The following is a 23,381-nucleotide window of genomic DNA, read 5'->3' as shown; positions in this document are numbered from 1 at the left end:
GTCAAAAAAATTTCACCTGCCATCGCGGACTCTCATTGGCGAGGAGTAACGTGTAGGAGGCTCACACTGCCCCCGCCATTTTCCTGTCTTTGCTGTGCAGGCGCCCTGACCGACCTGTAGGAGTCGCTGTTTACAATGACCAGACTACCACCCATCGACTCTCCTCCCGCTGACTCTGCCAATTGAGTCAGTATGACGATACCGGTGTCTCTTGCGTTGGTGACAAGCGCAAAGTCCGCTGCTCCACCCAGCCGCCCTACCTGTTAAGCCTTAAGCCAGGGGGACCCTGCTTTTCTTTATCATAAATCGATCAATAAAGACCGTATTACATCCCCAATTATCATATCATAGGGTATCATTGGAAAGCCACACTCATTGGCTACAACCCTGTGCAAATATTTTCGAGATCGCCAAATGATTGACGAAGCTAGAGCCCCGGGAGTCGGGGGTGGTAATGTGTACTTTTGCGTACTTTGGGGCACGCCTCACATATCGGCATGTAACTCGAGAACCGCTGAACGGATTTTGTCACCTGAAAGGGCAATCGACAGGCAACAAATAGGGCTTTAATTCTATCTATATTGTATGAAAAGAAATGCACACCCAAGCCACTAGAGGTCGACAAAGAATCATCCACATGTGGGCCCTTGGATGTTAAGAGGTTAATGTTTTTAAATATTTTTTTTTGTAGCCAAGAGTAAAGACCATAACGCTATCAAAAACAGAAGTCAAAGTGTATATTTTCATTTTTACCTATGTTTTATACGATTTATCGGAAAATGCTAATTATCGTAAAAACCGCAAGGAAATGACTAAATCCAGATTCAACCCTGCCATTGGAAAGAGGAGCATTTTCCCTATCCATAGATGTATTTGGCCATAATAAGGTCAAGGTCAAATATGAATTTATAATTAAAATCGATTATCATTAATTACTGTATCTACAAATCCTTCTGTTTAATCATCTTCCCTTTATTAATTTGCCTAGATTTTTTACACATCTCAATAAGGTGGTGAATGAGCTCAGTGAGCATTTTCTCATACCCGCAGATTTAACATGATCAAAGATGCAAAAATCATAAATCATAATTTATATTCTCCTTTTCTTCATTACAATTTACTCAGCCTAGTAACAGACACAATATTTCTGACACTGGAAATGCATACCCCCAGGTCCCTAGATGTTCCTAGATACCAAGAACATGCTAATTGACCTTGCAGAAGTGGAGCAATCTTCCATTTACTTAGACATGTACCTTTAGGCGAAATATTCCTACAGCTCAAGTCATATTTATGACTATCTGTTCACTGTATACATCAGACCAGTTTTGATCGCTGTGCCCCTTTTTTGGGCAAAACCAACTCTGGGAATAAATGGGGTTTAGATGGTTGTTTCATAAACTACTACTTTAGGACAAAATGGATATAAATCACACTGAGCCCATCGTTGCCCAGAAATAGTCATTACCTCTTAGTTTTAGGTCACTTGTAGATTCATAACTGTAATATTAAATATCCAGATGGGGAAATGAGGAAGTATCCTGCACACAAACGCTCAATGGTGGCCAGTGGTAATTGCTTGACTTAACATGATGCAAAACAAACATTTCAAACTATGTAAGCGATCTGCCAAATACAAGAGCGGTCGATAGGGACGGACAGTTTACCCGCCAAAAAAGTGCTGGTCTGATCATGATGTACGTATACTATATTGTCTATCTGCTACATTCCTGTTGATTTTAGTAGCCACCTGTACACTGGTAGATGGCATCAGTGTTGTGAATATACAGGTGTACCTAATAAAGTGGCCACTGTATTTTCTATAAATTTTGCGCTGACTTGTTTGTCTGTTGCCCGAATGCTTACTATGTGGTGCTGTTGGCAAGTTCCCCCCACAGGAATAACAAGTTATCTTGACCCACTGACATCACTCCTGTCTCAATACAGAAGGACATTCCCTCTGAGGAGATCAAGACAGGAGAAGACGATGATGATGAAAATGGAGACAATCTTCTCAAACAGAGCAATGACAGTGAGTTCTACAGTCATTCCTTTTTAGATGCATCCAAAGCTTAGATGCATCCAAAGCTTTGTTCTAGTGTTTGAAAATGTCTTTCCCTCCATAATTGCGTCTTCGTGTCCAGGTCCAAGCATGCAGAGCAAGTTGGTCTCCAATCAACAGATGGATGACATCGCAGCCAAACTGGGCGCTCAGTGGAAAACTCTGGCCGGGCAGCTGGAGATGAAGGCGTCCGAGTTGAGGGAGATCGAGACGGACAGCGAGGACGTGGACATGCAGGCCAAGCTGCTGCTGGTGGCCTGGCAGGACAGGGAGGGGGCCCAGGCCACCGTGGAGACCCTGGTCTCGGCCCTCAGCGCAGCAGGCTTCTCCCAGGTCGCAGACAGCCTCAACGAGTCATAACAGGAAATCTCAGCCAACTAAAATGTTGTTTTTATTATACCTTGTGTCATCTCTTTTGGTCCAAAAGATTTTTTGAAACTTTTTTTTGTATGTTGTATTGTTTGAAGCCCTACATGGGTTTTCCTTTACTGTAGAAAGTTGAATAAAGACTTTTTTTTTTCAATAACTTTCATTTCAACCATGTACAGTCATTGAAATGCACACAATCCGTTTTGGTATAACAGTTTATTTTCACCATCTATGAAAAGCCAGTCAATAACTTATTACAGAGACAAGTGTTGATGGTTAGAGGTCTTAGACATCGTGGCAGGGTGACCAGGACAACCGCATGAGAGTGAAGCCGTCAGCACGGCTGTAAAACTTACAGAAAATATCACTTCCAACAAGGACAATGTGCAAGGCTCATCGGTCAGACAAACTGGTTCAATCTCAAGTCTTCCAACTCGTTAAGGGCATTTCATAAGTTCCTACACCCCCTTAATTTCCCTCTGAAAAAAAACACCTTTGAACCCATCGTCATCGCCTAAGAGGGCTTCCAGGAGGTTGTGACGCAACCCGTATCCAGAAAAGGCTTGAGATTGAACCTAAACTAAGAGCTAAGCGGATGAAGGGCTAGGAGCTGCGATAGCGGCAAGACAAGATCTCCTCGGTAGATCTGACAATGATGGTACGAGGCAGGAGGTCCCCGAGGACACCTGGAAATCAATGAGTCGGCCAAAGAATTTCTGTACAAGCTGATTAGTTACAGGACTATCTGAGGAATATGTTGCTTCTATGACATGACATGAGCACCTAGTCAAAGGCATTAAAAAATATACAATGTGTATAAAACATTTAATGACACTGCAGAGCTAGACTTCAAGCCTCTTTCAAGGATCCAGTCCAGAGATTGCCTATTTTTCTCTTTTAAAACACCATTCAAATACTTTAATTCCAATTGACAGGATGTTTTCCTTTACAAGCATCTGTGTCAGTTACAAAAACAAAAGATTAAGGTCATAATTTTTTTTAAAGACACCCAGATTTATTGCACATCTATGCAGACAGTGCTTGGAAATGGCATTTGTGCGTCGTCTCCTTTAGTGCTCTGATGCAGTTTACTGTTTCTCTTCAATTTCCAGTCGCCGCGGGCCGTAGAGTAGAACGTATGCTATATGCCAGTCCCCGCCACCAGACAGTCGCAGGATGTCCTCTGGAGACACCACGCTCACCTTGTCATCGTCAAACTTCACCCACTCATCTGTGGAGGAGAGGACAAAAAGATAATTCAGATCAACTAACTGCGCTTGCCCCTTGGTATTCGATTCCTGTATAGATACGCACGCCCATGTTAACACTTTCTTCGCCAGGCTTATGTACATCATTTTATACAACGGCATGCAAATTTCTCGATTCCGATTGGCTGAAAGTCATTTTACACGTGTTTATTCTTCACAATTCCACGCTGCTGGCCCAGGACCCGCCCACAACCGAATCACATCACATCACTCCGCCGGATCACAAGATGCCGGACAATAATTTAACAAATGGATATGTTGATAACGACTAAACGACTAAATATCAAGCGATTGTCACAGCGAATGTCTTAGTCCTTTAAACAATGTTGGATGATGTAATTGATGGGTCTTGAATCATTGTGTAACAAAAGAAAAATCGCGGATTGATTAATTTTCAATTTTTTTTTCAATTTCTTTTTCCTTCTCTCTGACTGCAGCCCTCACTCTCACACTGTCCGACGCTGGCTCAGTCTCCACCCACCCCAAGCACACACACACACACCTGTCTGCAACGCGGGGGATAGTCAGACTGAGAGAGCTGCGCTGTTCTAAGTGAGCATGGCCTATTGAGGTGATTGATTGCTAATTTGATTACTGTACGCTTGGTTTCCAACTGGTTAAGTTTAGGCCCTCTACAGTAGGTTTAAAAAAATAAAAAAATAGGGCAAAGAAAACCTTTTAATTTGTTTTACCTACTTTCTATAGAAGCATCTAAGAATGAAGTTCTATAGAAAGTAGGTCTGCATCCCCTTAACAATTGTGTGTATTGAGCCGTACTGTATTGTACCCATTCTGCATCTGGTAATAAAATTTTCAATCAATCATTCCAATAATACACAGTTGGATGTGTTAGTTGGTTGGATGCACTTCAAGCTGCTTCCACATGGAGGCAACTTGTCTTTTTTGTAGTTGTGGGAACTACTTTTTCTGGCGGATGGTTTTTTCAATAAATCTTTGATTAATGTGTGTTTATTGTATAGAAATAAGGTTTGATGAATGTGGCAGTTGTATAAAAGCATTACACCACTTGCAGTCGTGATTTGTGAACAATAAACCATGCCTAGGGGGGTCTAACGACGTTATACTTTTTCATTCACATATTCATACTAAAATACGGTCTAAAGTATAAATATGTTTTTATCGTTTTCTGCAGAACGTGATTTATAGCCCTAAATGCATTATATTGATGATTGTATAGTTTGATAGCGATCGGCGCGAGATAAAAAATGTCAAATGGACGTGCTTCTAGAAGTTACTACTTATCATCTGATGTTGACCGGATGGGGGGGGGGGGGGTCGTTTATAATTCCGTGGCCAACGTTAGATGATTCATCTAGTGTGGGTGATATGATCATTAGAGCAGTTTGTATCGAACACGATAGCGTTGGGCGATGAGCATGGAGCAAAAATATTCCTATTATGGGATGTTGAAATATGCGATCCATCTCCAGGTTGTATAATAGTATATACGTCCAAATCATGTTGTTTATCGAGTTATTGGTAACGGATTGAATTGGAATGAGCACCAGTTTCCGGTTTGGGCGATCTGCCGATTGGCCACCAGATGGCGCTCTTGAACCGTTGGAGAGTTGAGAGGGGATCAACAGTAGATCTCAAGTCTCCGGGGGAGAAATATGATTGCGATCACAGATTTTTGAAATATTGATCTCAATGACGTGTTACGGCATCATTGGCAGAATGAGCATGGCGGGGAATGACGAGTTTAGGCGTCCTTGGCAGAGAAAGTGTTATCTGGTTCCTGGCCAACCACGGACATGTCAGTGTTTCGGATCCAACGGTTGAGGGTCAACCACGGACATGTCCGTGGCAAGGTTGTTTTGGCTTTTATTCCATTGTAATATCCCACTCAATGTCACAGAGCGACATACCCTACTCTTGGAATTCGGAAAAGTGCATTACCGGCCAGATCCTCGTAGGGGCGGTCTCGCTAATGCAGCTCTACAAACAGCCTCACGCACAATGAAACCTTGTTTTGATTTGCTGGCCTTATAGAGTGAGATTAGATGGATCCAAATGGCCCCGAATGTGTTAATGGTGGCTCAAGGCAAGGGTGCCCTTTACCGTTCATGAGATGCCCCTACGATATGGAACATGGGTGCAAAAATGCCCCTTGAAAATAGGCTAGAAATAGGAAATGTTTGGTTTATTGATTTCAATAGATTGTCGTCGGCAAAAACATTAACGCATATAAACTGGGAAATCTGCCCCACTGTTCTGATTAGGATTACGTTCGTTTTTTTGCCTGGTGATGTGCGTGCAAACTGGTTCAAGATGTAGTCTGTAAAAGCCATCTATCGGTTACCTTCTTTCCTCTTCACCCATCCGACATAGTGACCTGATGAGCTGGAGCGGCCCTGGTGTGTCAGCACCCCCTGCAGGTCATAGTAGCCACTGTTGTTGGAACCCAGGTCTGTAGGAAACAAGCAGGCATTGGTTAGAAGAGCACTGCCCAAAGTAGTGCCCCCTTCATGGCCTCAAAGAAAGGGCTCTAGGGTGTCGGAAGATATTCCACTTGATCTATTTTTATGCCAAGCTTATAACCAGATACAGTATTAACAACTTAACATAAACTCTTGGACAGTTATTTGCTTGTTAAATATAAGATGAGACATTCGTTTATTGATCCCCTTGGGGAAATGTGGGGGAGGGGAGGTACAGATATGAGCAGGGTAATGGAAGAAAGACATAAATATAGGCAATCAAATTCAATCTGAATATAAAAGAATAAGGGAAAAATAATAATGAACAGTGTAAACTATATAATTGACGATTAAAGAAAGTAAACAGTAATCAAAGGTGCAGATGAGGGTCTGTATGCCCCATCAGTAATATTATACGATAGATTTCTAATTTATCAAATTAATGTCCGGTCACACTCTTTGGCCCATCTCCTATGGTACCATTCAGTCCTTGACCCTCATCGCCCCGGGGTTAGAATGTCCGTCTGTGACCCGTCTTTAGCTTATAGTATAGCTACAGTGTGTGACAGACCTTGACATGTAAAAACGTACCATCAGGAAATGAGAAGGGCTCGAATTTCACTTCTTTTGCTTTTTCTCCCTTTTTCACCACCTGTTGACCACAACGAGAAAAAGCAGAGTGAGGTACAGGGTGTGAGGTACAGTGTGTGAAGTACAGGGTGTGAGGTACAGTGTGTGAGATACAGGGTGTAGTTCAGGAGCTCCAGCCTCAGCTTAGGTCAAATAGAGTTCAATTACATCAAACGTGGTCGACAAGGAAGAGGTGTTTCTGATGTTTCAGAAATGTGCCTGTTAGTGTTCACCATCTATTGTATATTATGACAAAGCGCTGGATGTCCCAGGGTAAAAATAGTCCCATGTGAATAGAGCTTTAGATAGTGTGATAGGCTGACATCTACATGGCCTAATGATAAATCTAAAACCAAGAATGAAAAGGAATATTCCCTGTGTTTTTACCCCCAAACTACACCAAGTAGTCATGGAAGTGAGCTGCCTGCAACTACTGCCATGTTAATCAATTGAACAAGTTACACCGGCTGGTGAAGCGTCCCAGATACTCAACTACAATCCAACCGTATGTGTTTGGGTCATGGCATGCGTTGCCCTGCAAACTGGAGGGTATAGATGACAACGGGACGACCACAGCCTCTATTCAAAACACGAGCACCTGATGAAGACAGCACAGCATCCTCTCCAAAACTCAACTAAAATGTGCTGCTTATATTAGATTTCCAGGCTAGGTTCAGAATTCATATCTTGGACCACAAGGTTGAAATTCCGGCAAAACACCTACAGAGCCTACAGGAAGAGTAGCGTCTGTATATAAGGTGCAATACTTCCACCCATAGGTGACCACAATCATCTACTTCCTTCAAATTAAATGGGACTATATACAAACAATAAGATTCAGTAAAGATAAGTGTGTATATATACAATAAATAAATAAAAACAGGTCACACCTGTACTTGCACTTATTACAAAAAACATGCCAAGAGGCTGAAAGAGGAAATAAAACGAAAAAGTGAATTGATAAACCATGAATGACAAAACCACCCCTCCCTCTCGACATGTCAGAAGGAGAGGTACAAACTTGATCAATTCAAGAGGGATAGCACCATGATTTATGACTAAATCCTATTATAGATCTTAAATACGACCGACATGAGCCAGAAGGAAGAAGGAAATGCAGTATTCAACTGGAAGTGAATACCCATGTTGATTAAGTATCTGTTCTCAGTAAGGTGTTCTCAGTAAGGTTTAGCAATGAAACAATGACCAAACACTAGGATCAACAACACGCTGTGGAAGCGGTCAGGTGGCGTAGCGGAGATTGTGCTAGTCACCAATGCAAGAGGCTGCGGTCTCGACTCCCGGAGTCAGCATTGCCTTGGCTCGGGCTGATCGCTATACTAACTCGTTTGGCTGAGTTAGGGGGAGGGGAGCCGTGGGTGGGTCCTGGGCGTTGTGGACAGCGACCCCTACAGTTCGGTCGGGGGGTCTGCTCAGCGAAGGTAGGATCTGGTGAGAGGTAGTGCGGCCTCCCACACGTTACACTCTCCCAGTGAGAATCTGCGCGGCCAGGCTGGCTGCCGGCTGGCTGCACATGCGTCGGAGGAAAGCATGTGACAGTCTTCAGCCTCTCGGACCAACAGTAGGGGAAAGTGCGCAACAACCAGGAAGGGGGTTGGGAATTGGCATAACGACTAACAAAAAATAAACACACGTTGTGGAACTAGCAAGCTACTCTCTCCTGGTGGAAAACATTGAAGAAGCCCTTCTCCCCCAACACTATTCTGTAGCAATTATCATGTTGTGCTTAGCAGCAGTGCCCTAGACCAGCGGTTCTCAAACTTTTTCATACCGCGACCCCATTTTATTTCGGAATTGTTTTGGGGGACGGTACCCCACACTTAACCAAGTCTGGTTAACTCGCCAAACGGTCAGCGCCAATCATGAGAAAACTCTGGTTTTAATCGTTATTTCTTTTATTAGCTATATCCATTCATTTTTCCTCCATCCAGCCTGATGTTATCATTGGGAATGGGTCTGAGCTCTTAAGTCCGGTCCAGGTTTTCCTTCTCGGGCAAGAGTAACGTTTATAACACATGGACTGGGGAGACAGGGAGCAGCGTGGATTATGCCTTTCGGACATATAACGTTGGATCAATAAACGCGATCAATATTTGGAATGGCGATCAGGAATTGGATTAATCTTTTTGCAGGACATCAGATGTGAGGTAAGGACTCCATGTTACGAATCTTGGGTTAATCCGATGTTTCTTTCGCCACCATGTGTGTGTGTGTTTCTGACGTTGGCTGCAGGCAAAGCACTGAGAAGTGATTTCAGTCCCCGCTTCTGTTCACGCATGATGACACATAATACCGATAATCTAGCGTTATTTTCAGAATGATCATAAATGGCACGATTTCTAAGGAAATACATTGAAGCACCGTTTGCTTGAGTTTCTTGAGATTAGACAGAATGCTCTGGAAATATACTCTTATTCACCATGGTATAAAACGGAAATGTATGTATGAAAAAACAATCTGTTTTGTGCATGTTGACTGGAAGCAACTCACTGACAATCGACGGGTGTATTAGACCCATAGCTATAATATAAGATATATTTTAAGCACTTGCAAATGTCGCAGTCTCCCCATTGATTAAAGCGATGGCGCTCTAGCGCCCTCTGGCGCCGCGACCCGTGGCGCTGAATGAGTTAATGTATTGCGCAATTTCAACGTGGAATTAAGGAATATCAAAATAAAAGCACACGTTGTTGAACTTGATCATGCTTATTTATTAGAACATTACAGCACTATGTTATCAATTCACATTTATGAAATGAGGCATATTTAGCCAAAATATGCTGCCAGAAGATAAAAAAAATATAAAAAAATGCCAATGCACACAGTCACCTACCTGCGACCCCACTTTGGGTCGCAACCCGTAGTTTGAGAACCGCTGCCCTAGACCATTGTGACTGGTTTGAGAAACACCTAATAGGTATCGTCAACTGTTCCACAACATCTTAGTGTGAAGTTGCATGTGATTAAAAAAAAACACACATCAGACAACTTGGAATGCGCCCAGTTATGGCTCACAATTAAAACACTGAGCAGCATAATCCTATGGTAACTAACAAGTGAACGGAAGAGAAAGACAGGAACAGGGACATGGCCATGAAGACAGTTTGAACAGGGACATGTCCATGAAGACAGTTTGAACAGGGATATGTCCATGAAGACAGTTTGAACAGGGACATGTCCATGAAGACAGTTTGAACAGGGAGATGTCCATGAAGACAGTTTGAACAGGGACATGTCCATGTTTACCTTTTGCTGCTGTTTCTCCAGCACCCCGTCCTCAATTTCCTTAAACTTTGACCTGACTGCCACCATCTTCTCCTGGAGCTCAGTGGTGCACAGCTCATAGACGTCCAGCATCAGTGGGAACTTGACATCCTGTCAAAACCAAAAAAAGAAATATTTCACATCAAGTTCCATATCTCCAAGTGACCCATCTCGAACCCTGCCCTCAATCTTTCCGAGGGAAGCAAGAGTTGTGATTGGAGGATCGCGAAAAGGGGGCAGGGTTTGAGGTCAATTACAGTAGGCCTTACTGTCAGAACACCAACCTTAAGGACTTTGGCATTGACAGACTCCTTCTCTTTGTAGAAAAAACGAACCATCTGTATAGTCAGGTAGGCAGGGAGACGGCTGACTTTTGACTGGGGGGAGGAAAGGGTGTCAAGATTGTCAATAAATCCATTTGAAATACTTGTAGTATTTGACCATTTGTCTTTGAATTAAGCAAACAAGTTAAAGAATGATGAAGAAGCTTACGGATTTTATATACAGGGCATTTCTTTCCAAAGATGGAGACAGCTTCGTGATTTCTTCTTGTAGTCTCTGGGAAGATAAAACGGGAGACATGATTAGATCCTTGTTACTATGGAGACAGACATCCCATTTGCCATGTGTGTGTGAGCGCGTGGGTCCGCATTAGATCCTGTAATGCTCACCAGACGTTGGCAAAGAAAAGGGGTCATAACTCATAATACAACATGGTTTACTTTCAAATAATCTCAACCTACTCTAGGCAGGCTTGTTTATCTTGCCACACACTTCAGCGGTTGAATACATCACTTGTGAGATAAGATAACAAGCGCTCCTCCCTCCTACATATTAAAACGTATTCAGCAACCATTTTGTCCAAGACTGTGGTTAGATTTGTCGTATCAATGTGATTTCCACCATCTCATCAACATGACTCTTAACACTTTGAATGCCAGGCACGACATAACGTGTTAGCAGCCCGCCCCCTAAATGCCCAGCACGATAATTAGCGTGAATTCTTTTTTATTAGCGATCTGAATTCATATTTCATCAACAGAGTCTACCGTTGGGAAACCAGCCCCACCAGGCACTCTGATGTGAAAAAAGCGCCCCCTATCATCTCCCAGATGGTAATGCACCCTTTTGGAATGGACTCAATGAAAATGGAGAAAAAAAAAACCTCCGGAATCCACATTTTACTTCTCACGCATGTACCCCGAGCCGCTCGGAGTCATTGTGGACCATCAGAACAGCATGTAATATGTCTTGCAGTACGTAGCATTGGATCAATAAAAGGATACATTTTTGGAATGGCGATCAGGAATTGGAATAATCTTTTTGGATACCATCTGATCTCAGGTAAGGAATCTATTTTACCAGTCTTAGGATAATCAGACCTGTTTTCACGGAGATATAAGCTTTTCCCCTATGTGTTTGGCTGTGCGAGCGATCAGGAACTAAGAGAATCGATTTTCAGCTTGCGGCACCAGCGTGCATACGTACACATACTATCGATAATCTAGCGTTTATTTGAAAACAATTCATAAATAGGCCGAAAAATGACAACGTTCTAGAATATTCCAGTACAGGGCGTTTATCACGGAATCTTTTTATTTTCCGTGAAAACAAGGGCTTTTCAAAATGCTATAAAACGGAAATGAACCGATAAAAAAACAATCCGCTTCGACAATGTTGACTGGAAAATTAGTCATTGATAAGCGACGGGCAGATGTGCACGCAGGGTGCACGCAAATCCAATGTTGCTCAAATTGTGCTGAATTCTGAATATAGTAGAATGCCAAGTGTGGACACACTAACTTGAGGTCCTAGTGTTATGTTATGTCTGCGTGTCAGCGGATAGTTTATTTCACGGTGCCCTGGGAGTATTCAGTGGAGGAGGCTTATGAAAGGAAAAAGCTTAGATGTGGCAGATTTGGCAGCAGAAACTGAACAGCGAGGATGGAAAGCTAGGATATCCTTCTAGGGTAGAAGTAGGATGCAGAGGGTTTATAGTAGGGGTGGACGGTATAAACGGTATACGGTATAAACGGTATTAATTTGCTCTACGGTATGGATTTTGAGTATACCGTTTAACCGGTAGAGCAGCTCTAAAATAGCAATGACGTCATGTAACCACAGCGCGACTATTTCAATCGCATTTGCCCCTAAAAATAGATAGAATTAGTCATAGATAATAGATATGTGCAAACTGGAAAAAGTTATTTAGGAGGCTTCGCGCAGTGGGCGTGTCAACACGCAATTGTCATTTCATAATAAACACATATCACCACGGCGCACAGCAAGTTTCAATTTCAGTTCCTGGCATTTTTAACCAGTGGAGAAAGGTAAGATATTTCCCTATCGTTTTTCTTATATGAATTATTCTACGTTAATAAAACATACCTGGTGATCAACTACAGTTTGCTGTAAACATTACGATATGTGTGTAGTGTTATGATAACGACGGCAGCAGCGGGAGCCGGGAGGAAGGCGTGCAGCAGTGGATTTGCGAATAGCATGCAGTGGCTCTTTCAGGTCTGGTCACAGGCCCGTCAAACAGCGCCCCCCCACCCTTGCGCCGTTCTGACCCCCATCGTCTCTAAGCATTTTGTGTGTCAATTTGTTGACACATGTGTCAATTTGTTGACACATGTGTCAATTTGTTGACACAATTGTCAATTCTTAAAGCTGAGGATGAGTGGCACCTTTGTCTCAATTCTTATTTAATTCAATTCGCTCTGCGGCTCTGCAGCTACATATGCTTCTAGCAAAATCCAGCCCCGCTGTTTGCAATGGGAGCAGGAGTCTCGACTCGGGACTTATTTTATTTGGAATATAAAGACTTTATACGCAAAAGTAGCCTAGTTTTAAGTTAAAATATTATAAATCTACATGCCTTGAGGATGTCATTATTTATATAGCCTGCCTATCAGGCAAAAAAAATTATTCTAACAGAAACACTGATACCGTGATATACATTTCAGACCATACCGTCCACCCCTAGTTTATAGCACGATAAACGTCATCATTATTGGGAGAGTTGGGGATTCGTGGGCGGATTTTGCAAAAGGTGGTAAATTAGTTGTCGGAAGAAGCATCGACAGTCAGTGGATTTGGTCGAGGAGAAATAGAGTCAACTGGGGGCCAAAGTAAACAAAGGGTTAAAAGTAGGGATGCTCGATATTGTCAAGTCAAGTCAAGAGTTTTATTTGTCACGGCATACAAGTATACAGTGAAATGCGGGGGGTCTTGCCCGCAACGATTGTGCATAGTACAGTAATACAATAATAAGAATCCAAGGGATGAGAATGCAACATTTGTGCAATAATACAAGTCATAGAGTAAAGACAGGTATATGTACATGAGTTTTTCAAAAGCATGGTAAGACATGCTAGGTCCTGTGATAGTGCAATACACTGTTAGCTACGGATGGGGCACTGGGTCTTATGTACACTACTATACAATGCTATACTATACAATCTACAGTTATACTATGTGCTAGCTTGCTATCCATCTATTTACTATACAAGAACCACTCCTGTTCTTGTTTTTAAAGTGACCTTTCATTGTGTAAAGTGACCATAGTGTGAGCATATGTGTGTGTGCAGGGCATGAAATTAGAGCCCGCCACCCGCATATTTTAGGTTTCAAGTCAAGTCAAGAGTTTTATTTGTCACAGCATACAAGTATACAATGAAATGCGGGTGGTCTTGCCCGCAACGATGTGCAATACAGTGGTACAACATATAATAGAATCCAATAAAAAAAAACGGCCGCGCCTGCTCTGCTCGCGGACAAGGGATGGACATTAAGTCTATCTCTGTTTTGTTTACTGTTTTTCCTTTGCCTAATGGCTTACTTTATGTATGTGTATGTCTTGTACTTTTTATTTTTTTGTCTATCCATACATGTTGTTGCATAGTTTACAAGGAGGAAGCTGTAAAGTTGCTTGATAAAAATAATGGGACCTAATCATGTAAATCTGATTAGCTGGAATGTGAAAGGTATTTCAAACAAAACGAAAAGATATAAAATTATTACATATTTGAAATCCCTATCATGTGATTTGGCAATGCTCCAGGAGACTCATCTTAATGAAATAGAATCAGTTAAATTGAAACAAAGATGGGTAGGTCAAGTGTTCTCAGCACCAGGCAGTGGAGCCTCTAGAGGGGTAAGCATCCTGATTTCAAAGAAAATATCATTTAAACTTTCAAAACAAATAGTTGATAAAGATGGTAGATATATAATTTTGTCAGGTATTTTACTAAATGAAAAATGTACCTTAGTAAATGTATATGCTCCCAATACGGGACAGAATACTTTTTTGTCAAAGCTGAATCTGGTGCTGGCAGAATTTGCAGATTATCCCATTCTGATGGGTGGGGACCTAAATTTGGTTAGCAATGCCTCGATTGATAGGTCTGGGCGTCCCCTCCCACTAGACGTAGCATTGTCAAGTGCACTTAAAGAAATGCAAAACTCACTTGCATTAACTGATATTTGGCGTGTTGTCAACCCTGACACACGTGAATATACCTTTTACTCCCACGCTCATAATTCATATTCCAGGATTGACTATTTTCTCTTCTCACAATCCTTGGTGGGTAATGTAATTGATTGCAAAATTCATAACATACTTTTATCAGACCATGCGCCCCTGTCAGTCCTTTTTACTCCTGCTGTAATTAACAATAAAACCAAACAATGGAGATTTAATAACTCCTTATTGAAAGATCAAGTTTTTGTGTCTATGATTGAGGAGAAAACACAGGAGTACATTAGTATTAATCTTACATCAGTCCAGTCAGTGCAGACTGTATGGGAGGCTTATAAGGCAACCTGTAGGGGCTGGATTATAAGCTACTCAACAGCTAAGAAAAAGAAAAAAATGGCAAGGAAACATGGTCTGATTACTGAACTTAAGTCCTTGGAAACTAGTCAAATGTTGGACCCTGACAATTTAGAACTGAAAAAAGCAGTGTTGGTTATAAAAACAGAATTACAAGCAATTCTACATGAGGAAAATGCATTTGCCCTCTTTCAGTTGCGTCGAAAATATTATGAATCTGGCGATAAGGCTGGTAAAATGCTTGCTCTCAGACTGAAGCAGCAAGAAAATCGTCAATCAATCTCTAGCATATATGATGAAGATGGCTCTCTGATTTGTGAACAACTTCAAATCAATAAAGCATTCACTAAATTTTATAGCACACTGTATAAATCAGAATGTTGTACGAGTGAAGAGGAAATGGAAAACATTTTCAGAGATATAAATCTCCCAACCCTCTCTGAAGAAGAAAGGGAATCACTAGATACACCTATCACGGAAAATGAAATTAAATCAGCTATCAAATCCCTCTCAACCGGTAAAACACCGGGTGATGATGGTTATACAAGTGAATTTCTTAAGTGTTTCCAAGTCACTCTTACACCACTTCTAATATTGCTGTTTAATGATATAGTGGCCAATCAATCCATGCCGCTAACCATGCGGCAAGCTACTATTTCATTGATTCCAAAACCTGGCAAGGATCACTTGCAAATGTGTAATTTCAGACCTTTGAGTATTTTAAATAATGATTATAAGTTGTTTGCGAAGGTCCTTGCAGGGCGATTGGAAAATGTTATAGCCTCATTGATTCATATTGATCAGGCTGGCTTTGTAAAGGGTCGTTTAGCTTCAAATAACATGAGGAGGCTAATGCATGTCATGTCAAGGGCGGGGGCCTCCCATCATCCAGCGATGGCAATATCGCTGGATGCTGAGAAAGCCTTTGATCGAGTGGAGTGGAAATATCTGTTTTATGTACTACCAAAATACGGATTTGGTCCGGTTCTCATGAACTGGATAAAGGCACTTTACTATGAACCGGTTACGTCAGTCAGAACAAATGGTATAAGGTCTGATCCATTCCATCTCTATCGATCTACCCGCCAAGGATGTCCGGTTTCACCGCACATTTTTATTCTTTCCCTCGAACCACTTGCCTGTGCTATACGTGCTCATAAAGAAATCAGTGGTATTCGTATTGGTAGTTGTGAGTATAAGGCCAGCCTGTTTGCTGATGACATATTATTAACACTAACAAATCCTAGCCATTCCATCTCTCAAGTGCTAAAGCTTATAGATACATTTGGTAAATGTTCGGGCTATAAAGTGAATTATAGTAAAAGTGAAGCTATTCCACTTAACAACCTAACTTTTCAATCACATCTGGGTTCTGCTCCTTTCAATTGGAAGCCAAAAGGAATTAAATACCTGGGAATTAAAATCCGATCTCCCATTGAAAAAATGGTTGAGTTAAATACATCTGACCTTTTAAAGAATATAAAGGAGGACATCAAAAGATGGACAGTCTTGCCTTTATCCCTTTGGGGCAGATCTGATATTATAAAAATGAATTTGTTACCAAGGCTAGCTTTTTTGATGTCCTCTATACCTTTAAAGTTCCCTCCTAGTTGGTTCAAAGAAATAAACAAATTATTTTCTGGCTTCCTATGGAACAACAGAAAACCTAGAATCAGCCATAAAAAACTTATAAAACCAAGAAATAGTGGAGGAATAGGACTACCAGATATCCACTAATATTATATAGCATATAACTCAAGATACCCCTTGCAGTGGGCTTACAATAGTGTGAGACAGATTGGCAGCTGGGAATGGCTTGAAGAACAAATGATAGAAGAACATAACAAAGATCTATCTCTTTCAATGTTGTGGTATAACCCAAAAATCACTCCCAGACTGGACAATCCGCTTTTAGAATTTTCATGTGAGATAGTGAAAATCTTACATAAACGCCTGACCTTTAGTGGATATTCCTTACCATCATGTCCATTATGGAAAAACCCTTTGCTCTCTGCAGGAGGTAAACTCCTTAAAAATAATGTATGGCAACAACATAATATAACACAGGTGGGCCAAGTGATCAAAAGGGGAAATATGATACCTTTTAATGAACTTAAAACACAGTTTGGGCTGAAAGACACAGAATTTTTATCTTATTTACAAATACAATCGGTTATTAAATCATTGTTGTCTAAAGGCATAGCTATAGGAACAAACGGAGTCATGGAAGAGACATTAAGGGGAATTACAGGCAGGAAAGGCATTGTTTCTGCAATGTATAAACTATCATGTTCAACCACCCCTGATACCAATACCCAAACTAAAGTCCAATGGGAGCGAGACATGGGTATATCCATATCTGAAACACAATGGGAAGCAGCACTTAGGAATAGTACAAAAATATCAAAATGTGTTAGATATAAAATTATACAATTAAAGATACTACACAGGGCCTATATAACACCCTGTACATTGAATAAAATGAATCACACCCTACCCAAATTGTGCTGGCATGGGTGTGGAGTAGAGGGTACGCTCATGCACTTGCTGTGGCACTGCCCACTTGTTAGGAAATTTTGGTTGGACATTGCTGAGGACCTGTCAGTTACTCTCCAAATTGACATTAATCCTTGCCCTATAATGTGTATATTGGGTGTAAAAATGGACACTGCTCAAGCAAAGATTGTAAATAATACTGTAGCACTGGCTTTTCTAGCATGCAAACGGATTATTTTAATGAACTGGAAAGAACGCAAACCGAACTGCTTCAGTATGGAGAACTGGCGCAAGGACTTCATGGACTTGCTATCGATGGAACAGGCTGCTCTGTCTCTTCAAGAGAGTGATCGGCCCGATGGCCTTCAAGGTCCCCTGAACTTTATTAGATCACTAGCTGGAATAAGTTTGTCTACTAAACCTTTGTAACGCTCTGCAACCCCCCCCCCCCCCCCCCCTCGCCCCTTGTTGTTATTGTTATTATTATCATTTCTTGTCTTGTTTTGTCGTGTATGTATTGTCTTGTTTGAGAAAAATAAAAAAACTTTAAATATCAAAAAAAGAATCCAATAAAAAACAACATTGTGCATAAACGGGTAACAAGCAGGTAACATGGTGGGACATCTCGGTATCTGTACATAGTTATTTACATAGCATGTAGGACATGCTAGATCCTTTGGTAGTGCAATACACTGTTACTGTTGCTATGCTATTTTTAAAGCGACCTTTCCTTTTGGCCATAAGTGTGGGCGTGTGCGGCATGAGTGTGTGCCTGCTCATGTTAAAGTGGCTGCTAGTGTGCGAGCGTGCACACCGTGCATTGTCGTGTGTGTGCTCATGTGTGCTTGTGTGTGGAAAGTTCAGTGCTCTGTGGCACTCAGTGTTCATTGTTCAGGGCTCTGATGGCCTGGGGGAAGAAGCTGAGCCGAAGCCTCTCTGTCCTAGTAGCTGGGGTTCGCAGGCGTCTGCCTGACCTCAGCAGCTGGAACAGACTGTTATTGGGGTGGTGGGGGTCTTTCATTATTCTGCAGGCTCTGGATTTGCACCTCTTGTTGTATAGAACCTGCAGGGGAGGTAGTGCAATACCCGTGGTACGCTTGGCTGAGCGCACCACTCTCTGTAGGGCCTTCTTGTCCTGTGCCGTGCTGTTTCCATACCAGGCAGTGATGTTTCCAGTCAAGATGCTCTCTACAGCTCCGGAGTAGAAGGACTGGAGTATCTTCCCCGATACTCTGAACTTCCTTAACTGTCTCAGGTGGTAGAGGCGCTGCTTCGCCTTTTTTACGACTGTGTCTGTGTGTTGACCATGTCAGATCCTCTGAGATGTGGACCCCCAGGTACTTGAAGCTGCTCACCCTGTCCACGGTAGCCCCGTTTATAATCAGTGGTGTGTGCGTCCCCTGCTGTGTTGTCCTAAAATCCACAATCAGCTCCTTGGTTTTATCAATGTTCAGGAGCAGGCTGTTGTCCTGGCACCAGCGTTCCAGTACCTCAACCTCCTCCCGGTAGGCCTTCTCGTCGTCAGAGATCAGCCCCACCACCACTGTGTCGTCCGCAAACTTCACTAGTTGGAGCTGAACTTGGCCACACAATCATGTGTGTATAGTGAGTACAGCAGGGGGCTCAGGACACAGCCCTGGGGGGACCCGATACTCAGGGTGATGGTGTTGGAGGTCTGACCCCCCACCCTGACCGCCTGGGGCCTTTCACTCAGAAAGTCCAGTATCCAGGCGCTCAGAGCGGAGCTCAGACCCAGCTCGATCAGCTTGTCCACCAGTCTGGTGGGGACTATGGTGTTGAACGCTGAGCTATAGTCAATTAACAACAGTCTCACATAGCCCCCCTTCTGGCAGTCTAGGTGAGAGGGTGCTGTGCAGTACTTGGGAAGCCGCATCGTCAGTGGACCCGTTTGGACTGTATGCAAATTGCATAGGGTCCATATCGCTGGGGAGAGAGGCACAAATGTAATCCTTAACCAGCCTCTCAAAACATTTCATGGCCACAGAGGTGAGTGCCACCGGTCTGTAGTCATTAAGACATGTTGGGGAGGATTTCTTTGGTACCGGGATTATAGTAGACACCTTGAAACAGGCAGGGACCACAGATTCCGCCAGGGATAGATTAAATATGGTGGTGAACACTGGGGCTAGCTGGTTAGCACAGGACTTAAGTATCCGTCCTGTTATCCCATCTGGGCCAGCTGCCTTTCTGGTGTTCACCCGCATAAATGCTCTTCTCACACTGTGTTCCGTCAATGAGAGAGTGCCCCCCCCCCACCTCCACGACGGCCGGCGCGTCAGTGACGTCACTAGCCGGTGAGCTAGCGTCTAGGGATGCACCGAAATTTCGGCACCGAAGTTTTCGGCCGAAAATGGCAAAAAAATTGCCTTTCGGCTTTTGGTCGAAAGAGTTTTTTCACCGAAAATATATCACCGAAACAGAAACAACCTCGCCTGTTGTTGTGATGATGTCGCGCTGTCGGGAGTTTGCGCTGTTTCTATGTAAACTGCGCGCAACGTGTCCAATAAATGCGTCTTTAGCATGCTTTATATCCTTATTTACTATATGCCGCGGTAAATCACTGAGTGATCTAATATACATATTATTCGCGTGTTGTTGTGATGATGTCGCGCTGTCGGGAGTCGCGCTGTTTCTATGTAAACTGCGCGCAACGCGTCCAATAAATGCGTCTTTAACATGCTTTATATCCTTATTTACTATATGCCGCGGTTAATCACTGAGTGATCTAATATGCATATTATTCAGAGCGAGAGGATTGTGTTTCTCACATCGACGCTGTCTGTCGCGCGTCTACTGTGCCGAGTCAAGCGAGCACATTCAGCTGGGGACTAGAAAGGTGCGCTCAGTAGAGCCAGATGTCCGCTGCGCAGCCAGAGAAAAGATGGAATTAATGTACTGTATGCATTCAGAAGTGCTGAATAAATGTTTTATGGACCCATAATAGTGATTATTTATTATTTAAGTTAAGTTTTGCCATAATCATATCTTTTTCCATAATCATAATGTTCCACAACATTGGTAAAAAAAAATCTATTCTATGAATAATTTTCGGCCTTTCGGCTTTCGTTTTCGGCCAACTGTTTTCTATTTTCGGTATCGGTTTCGGCCAAGAATTTCCCATTCGGTGCATCCCTACTAGCGTCGCTACCGTCTGCGCCAAACCGTGCATAAAAGGAGTTGAGCTGGTCCGCGAGAGAGGCGTCGGCACTCCCCATTGAGGGGGCGCTGACTTTGTAGTCAGTTATCGTCCGTAGCCCTCGCCATAAGCCTCTTGTGTCATTCTGTGCCATTTGTGTCTCCATTTTGTCCGCGTATGACCTCTTAGCAAGCTTTACAACCTTGCACAGAGTGTAGACTGTAGCCTTATACTCATCCATGTTTCCTGACTCTCTGCCCAGGTTATAAGCAGTGGTGAGAGTTCTCAGAGCTGCTCCGATAGTACGGTCAACCCATGGTTTCTGGTTCGGGTAGACCCGCACCTTTTTCGTGGGGATGATACTATCAGCTAGTGTAGTTATAAAACTAACAACAACATCCGCAAACTCGCTGACTCTGCTGGTCTGAAACATACCCCAGTCGACGTCGTCGAGTGCGTCCTGTAGCGCCGTCTGATTGGTCGGACCACTTTTTTTTTTTCTTTTTTTTTTTTTTTATTATTGCAAAACAAAACTTATTAAAAGTCAGTACTCAACACACAATGTATAATGAAACTTCTTTACCTCACATGACACGACAGCGTCACGTGATCTCTGCCTGTAAGCAGGAACAAGAAAGATGGAGCCATGGTCCGATGTGCTTGTAGCTCCCGCTAATGGCGGAGCCGGTATTGCCTTGTAGCCGGCTCTGAACGGGGTGTAGCAATGATCCAGCATATTTCCTCCCCTGGTGGAGCAGGCGATGTGCTGAAAAAAGGATGGCATCACTTTCTTCAGATTCGCCTGGTTGAAATCGCCGGCTATGATCATGGCCACGTCCGGGTGTTTGATCTGGTGGATGTTGAGATGCCCCTGTTGCTCCGCCAGGGCCCTGGCGGTGTTTGCTTGTGGAGGAATATACACCGCCGTCATGATAATGGCGGTAAATTCTCAGGGGAGATGAAACGGTCGACATTGAATGGAAAGATGTTCGAGATCCGGGGAGCATGAACTGGAGAGTATCTTAATCTCCTTTGGGCTAGTCCAGCCGTTGTTTGTGAGGAGACCCTCCAGAGCCCTTCCCGGAGGCTGCTGTGCGATCCGCTAGGAAGACGGTGAAGGAGTCAGAGGGAGAGACGCTGTGATCCGGAGTCGCTGGTTTCAGCCATGTCTCCGTGAAGCACATGACGTTACAGTCTCTCACCTCTCGCTGGAATCGAACCCTCGCCCGAAGATCATCCAATTTACTTTCCAGCGAACATACATTTGCCAGTAAAATGGATGGAATCGCCGGTCGGTAAGCAGAACTTTTTAGCCTTATTCTGATTCCGCTCCTCCTTCCCCTGTGTTTCTTCTTTGTCCTGCCGCCGTCGCCTTTGTCCCGCCTGATCTCCGATGGCCAATCTTGGCATAAAGTAGGGCTGGGCGATAAAACGATAACGATAACTATCGCGATAAATTATTTCCTCGAAATAAACATGAAACGTGGTCGCAAAGTTTCGATATATCGATTTTCCAAGCTTGGATATGAGCACACACACTAACAACCAATCAGTGAAGGAGATGGCCGACAGCGGAAGGAGACCCGGAAGTAGACCCGGAGGTAGGACTCAGTAAACAAGGCTGGCTAGGCTAATTAGCTTGCACGGCGCTATTTTACAGTTTACCTGCCGAGTTGGTGTGTGTTTTGAATTCTGAGGGTAACTGTTATAGTAGTGTGGGGTATACGGTGGACGTCGTTGCAATGTATTGGGGCGGAACAGAGTATTTTATGGTCATATTTAGTACATTGTCATGGAATACACCGCTCAGAAACGAGGCTGGCTAGGCTACTTAGCTTGCACGGCGCTATTTTACAGTTTACCTGCCGAGTTGGTGTGTGTTTTGAATTCTGAGGGTAACTGTTATAGTAGTGTGGGGTATACGGTGGACGTCGTTGCAATGTATTGGGGCGGAACAGAGTATTTTATGGTCATATTTAGTACATTGTCATGGAATACACCGCTCAGAAACGAGGCTGGCTAGGCTACTTAGCTTGCACGGCGCTATTTTACAGTTTACCTGCCGAGTTGGTGTGTGTTTTGAATTCTGAGGGTAACTGTTATAGTAGTGTGGGGTATACGGTGGACATCGTTGCAATGTATTGGGGCGGAACAGAGTATTTTAGGGTCATATTTAGTACATTGTCATGAGATACTCCGCTTGCTTTGGCTAACTGCTAACGTGCGTGGACTGATGACGACATCAACTCGACTCTCGAGACATTCGCAGCAGCAAAACAATTAGGAACAACTACTGTTCCTAATTTATGCAAATGACATGTCGTCAGCTTGTGACTGCAACTTGTTCCTGTTTGCGGACGACTCAGCCCTGCTGGTCTCTGACAAGAACAAATTACAGGTTGAAAAAACCCTCAGCTCAGAACTAAGCAAAATCTGCATATGGCTCGCTGATAACAAACTATCATTACACATGGGCAAAACAGAGTCCATTCTCTTCGGTTCAAATAACAAACTCAGCAAGACCGACGGCTTCTCAGTTACAGTGGGTGACAATATTGTCACAAGGAAAGAAGATATTACCTACCTGGGTTCCATCCTAGAGGCAAATCTTTCCTGTGACAAAATGGCATCCAATGTAATAAAAAAAGTCAACCAACGAACTCGTTTCTTGTACCGGATCTCCTCACTGGTAAACAAGAATACCCTGAAGACTCTAGCAGGAGCACTCATTCAAGGGTACTACGACTATGCTTGCACCTCATGGTACCAAAGCACCTCAAAGGCGCTAAAAACAAAATTACAAACATCTCAAAACAAACTGGTCAGACTACTGCTT

General features: G+C 43.0%; 2 protein-coding genes across 2 annotated transcripts in view; one reads left to right on the top strand and one right to left on the bottom strand.

The window, feature by feature from the left end:
- Positions 1-2,589, top strand: part of thoc1 (THO complex 1) — a 36,355-nt gene extending 33,766 nt beyond the window's left edge. Inside the window, exons 20-21 of the mRNA XM_084327930.1 lie at positions 1,948-2,032; positions 2,145-2,589. Coding sequence (XP_084184056.1) covers positions 1,948-2,032; positions 2,145-2,422 — 363 coding nt within the window. The 3' untranslated portion in view covers positions 2,423-2,589. The remainder of the gene's footprint in view (positions 1-1,947; positions 2,033-2,144) is intronic.
- Positions 2,590-2,632: 43 nt separating this feature from the next.
- usp14 (ubiquitin specific peptidase 14 (tRNA-guanine transglycosylase)) overlaps positions 2,633-23,381 on the bottom strand; it is a 46,977-nt gene continuing 26,228 nt past the window's right edge. Inside the window, exons 11-16 of the mRNA XM_084327931.1 lie at positions 10,548-10,613; positions 10,340-10,432; positions 10,038-10,166; positions 6,732-6,792; positions 6,023-6,130; positions 2,633-3,662 (exon numbers count right to left, since the gene is read on the bottom strand). Coding sequence (XP_084184057.1) covers positions 3,520-3,662; positions 6,023-6,130; positions 6,732-6,792; positions 10,038-10,166; positions 10,340-10,432; positions 10,548-10,613 — 600 coding nt within the window. The 3' untranslated portion in view covers positions 2,633-3,519. The remainder of the gene's footprint in view (positions 3,663-6,022; positions 6,131-6,731; positions 6,793-10,037; positions 10,167-10,339; positions 10,433-10,547; positions 10,614-23,381) is intronic.

Source organism: Notolepis coatsorum (assembly GCF_963971535.1).
Source record: "Notolepis coatsorum genome assembly, chromosome: 13".
Taxonomy (NCBI): domain Eukaryota; kingdom Metazoa; phylum Chordata; class Actinopteri; order Aulopiformes; family Paralepididae; genus Notolepis; species Notolepis coatsorum.
The sequence above is the reverse complement of the archived record's forward strand: the minus strand, read 5'-3'. Positions and strand labels throughout refer to the sequence as shown.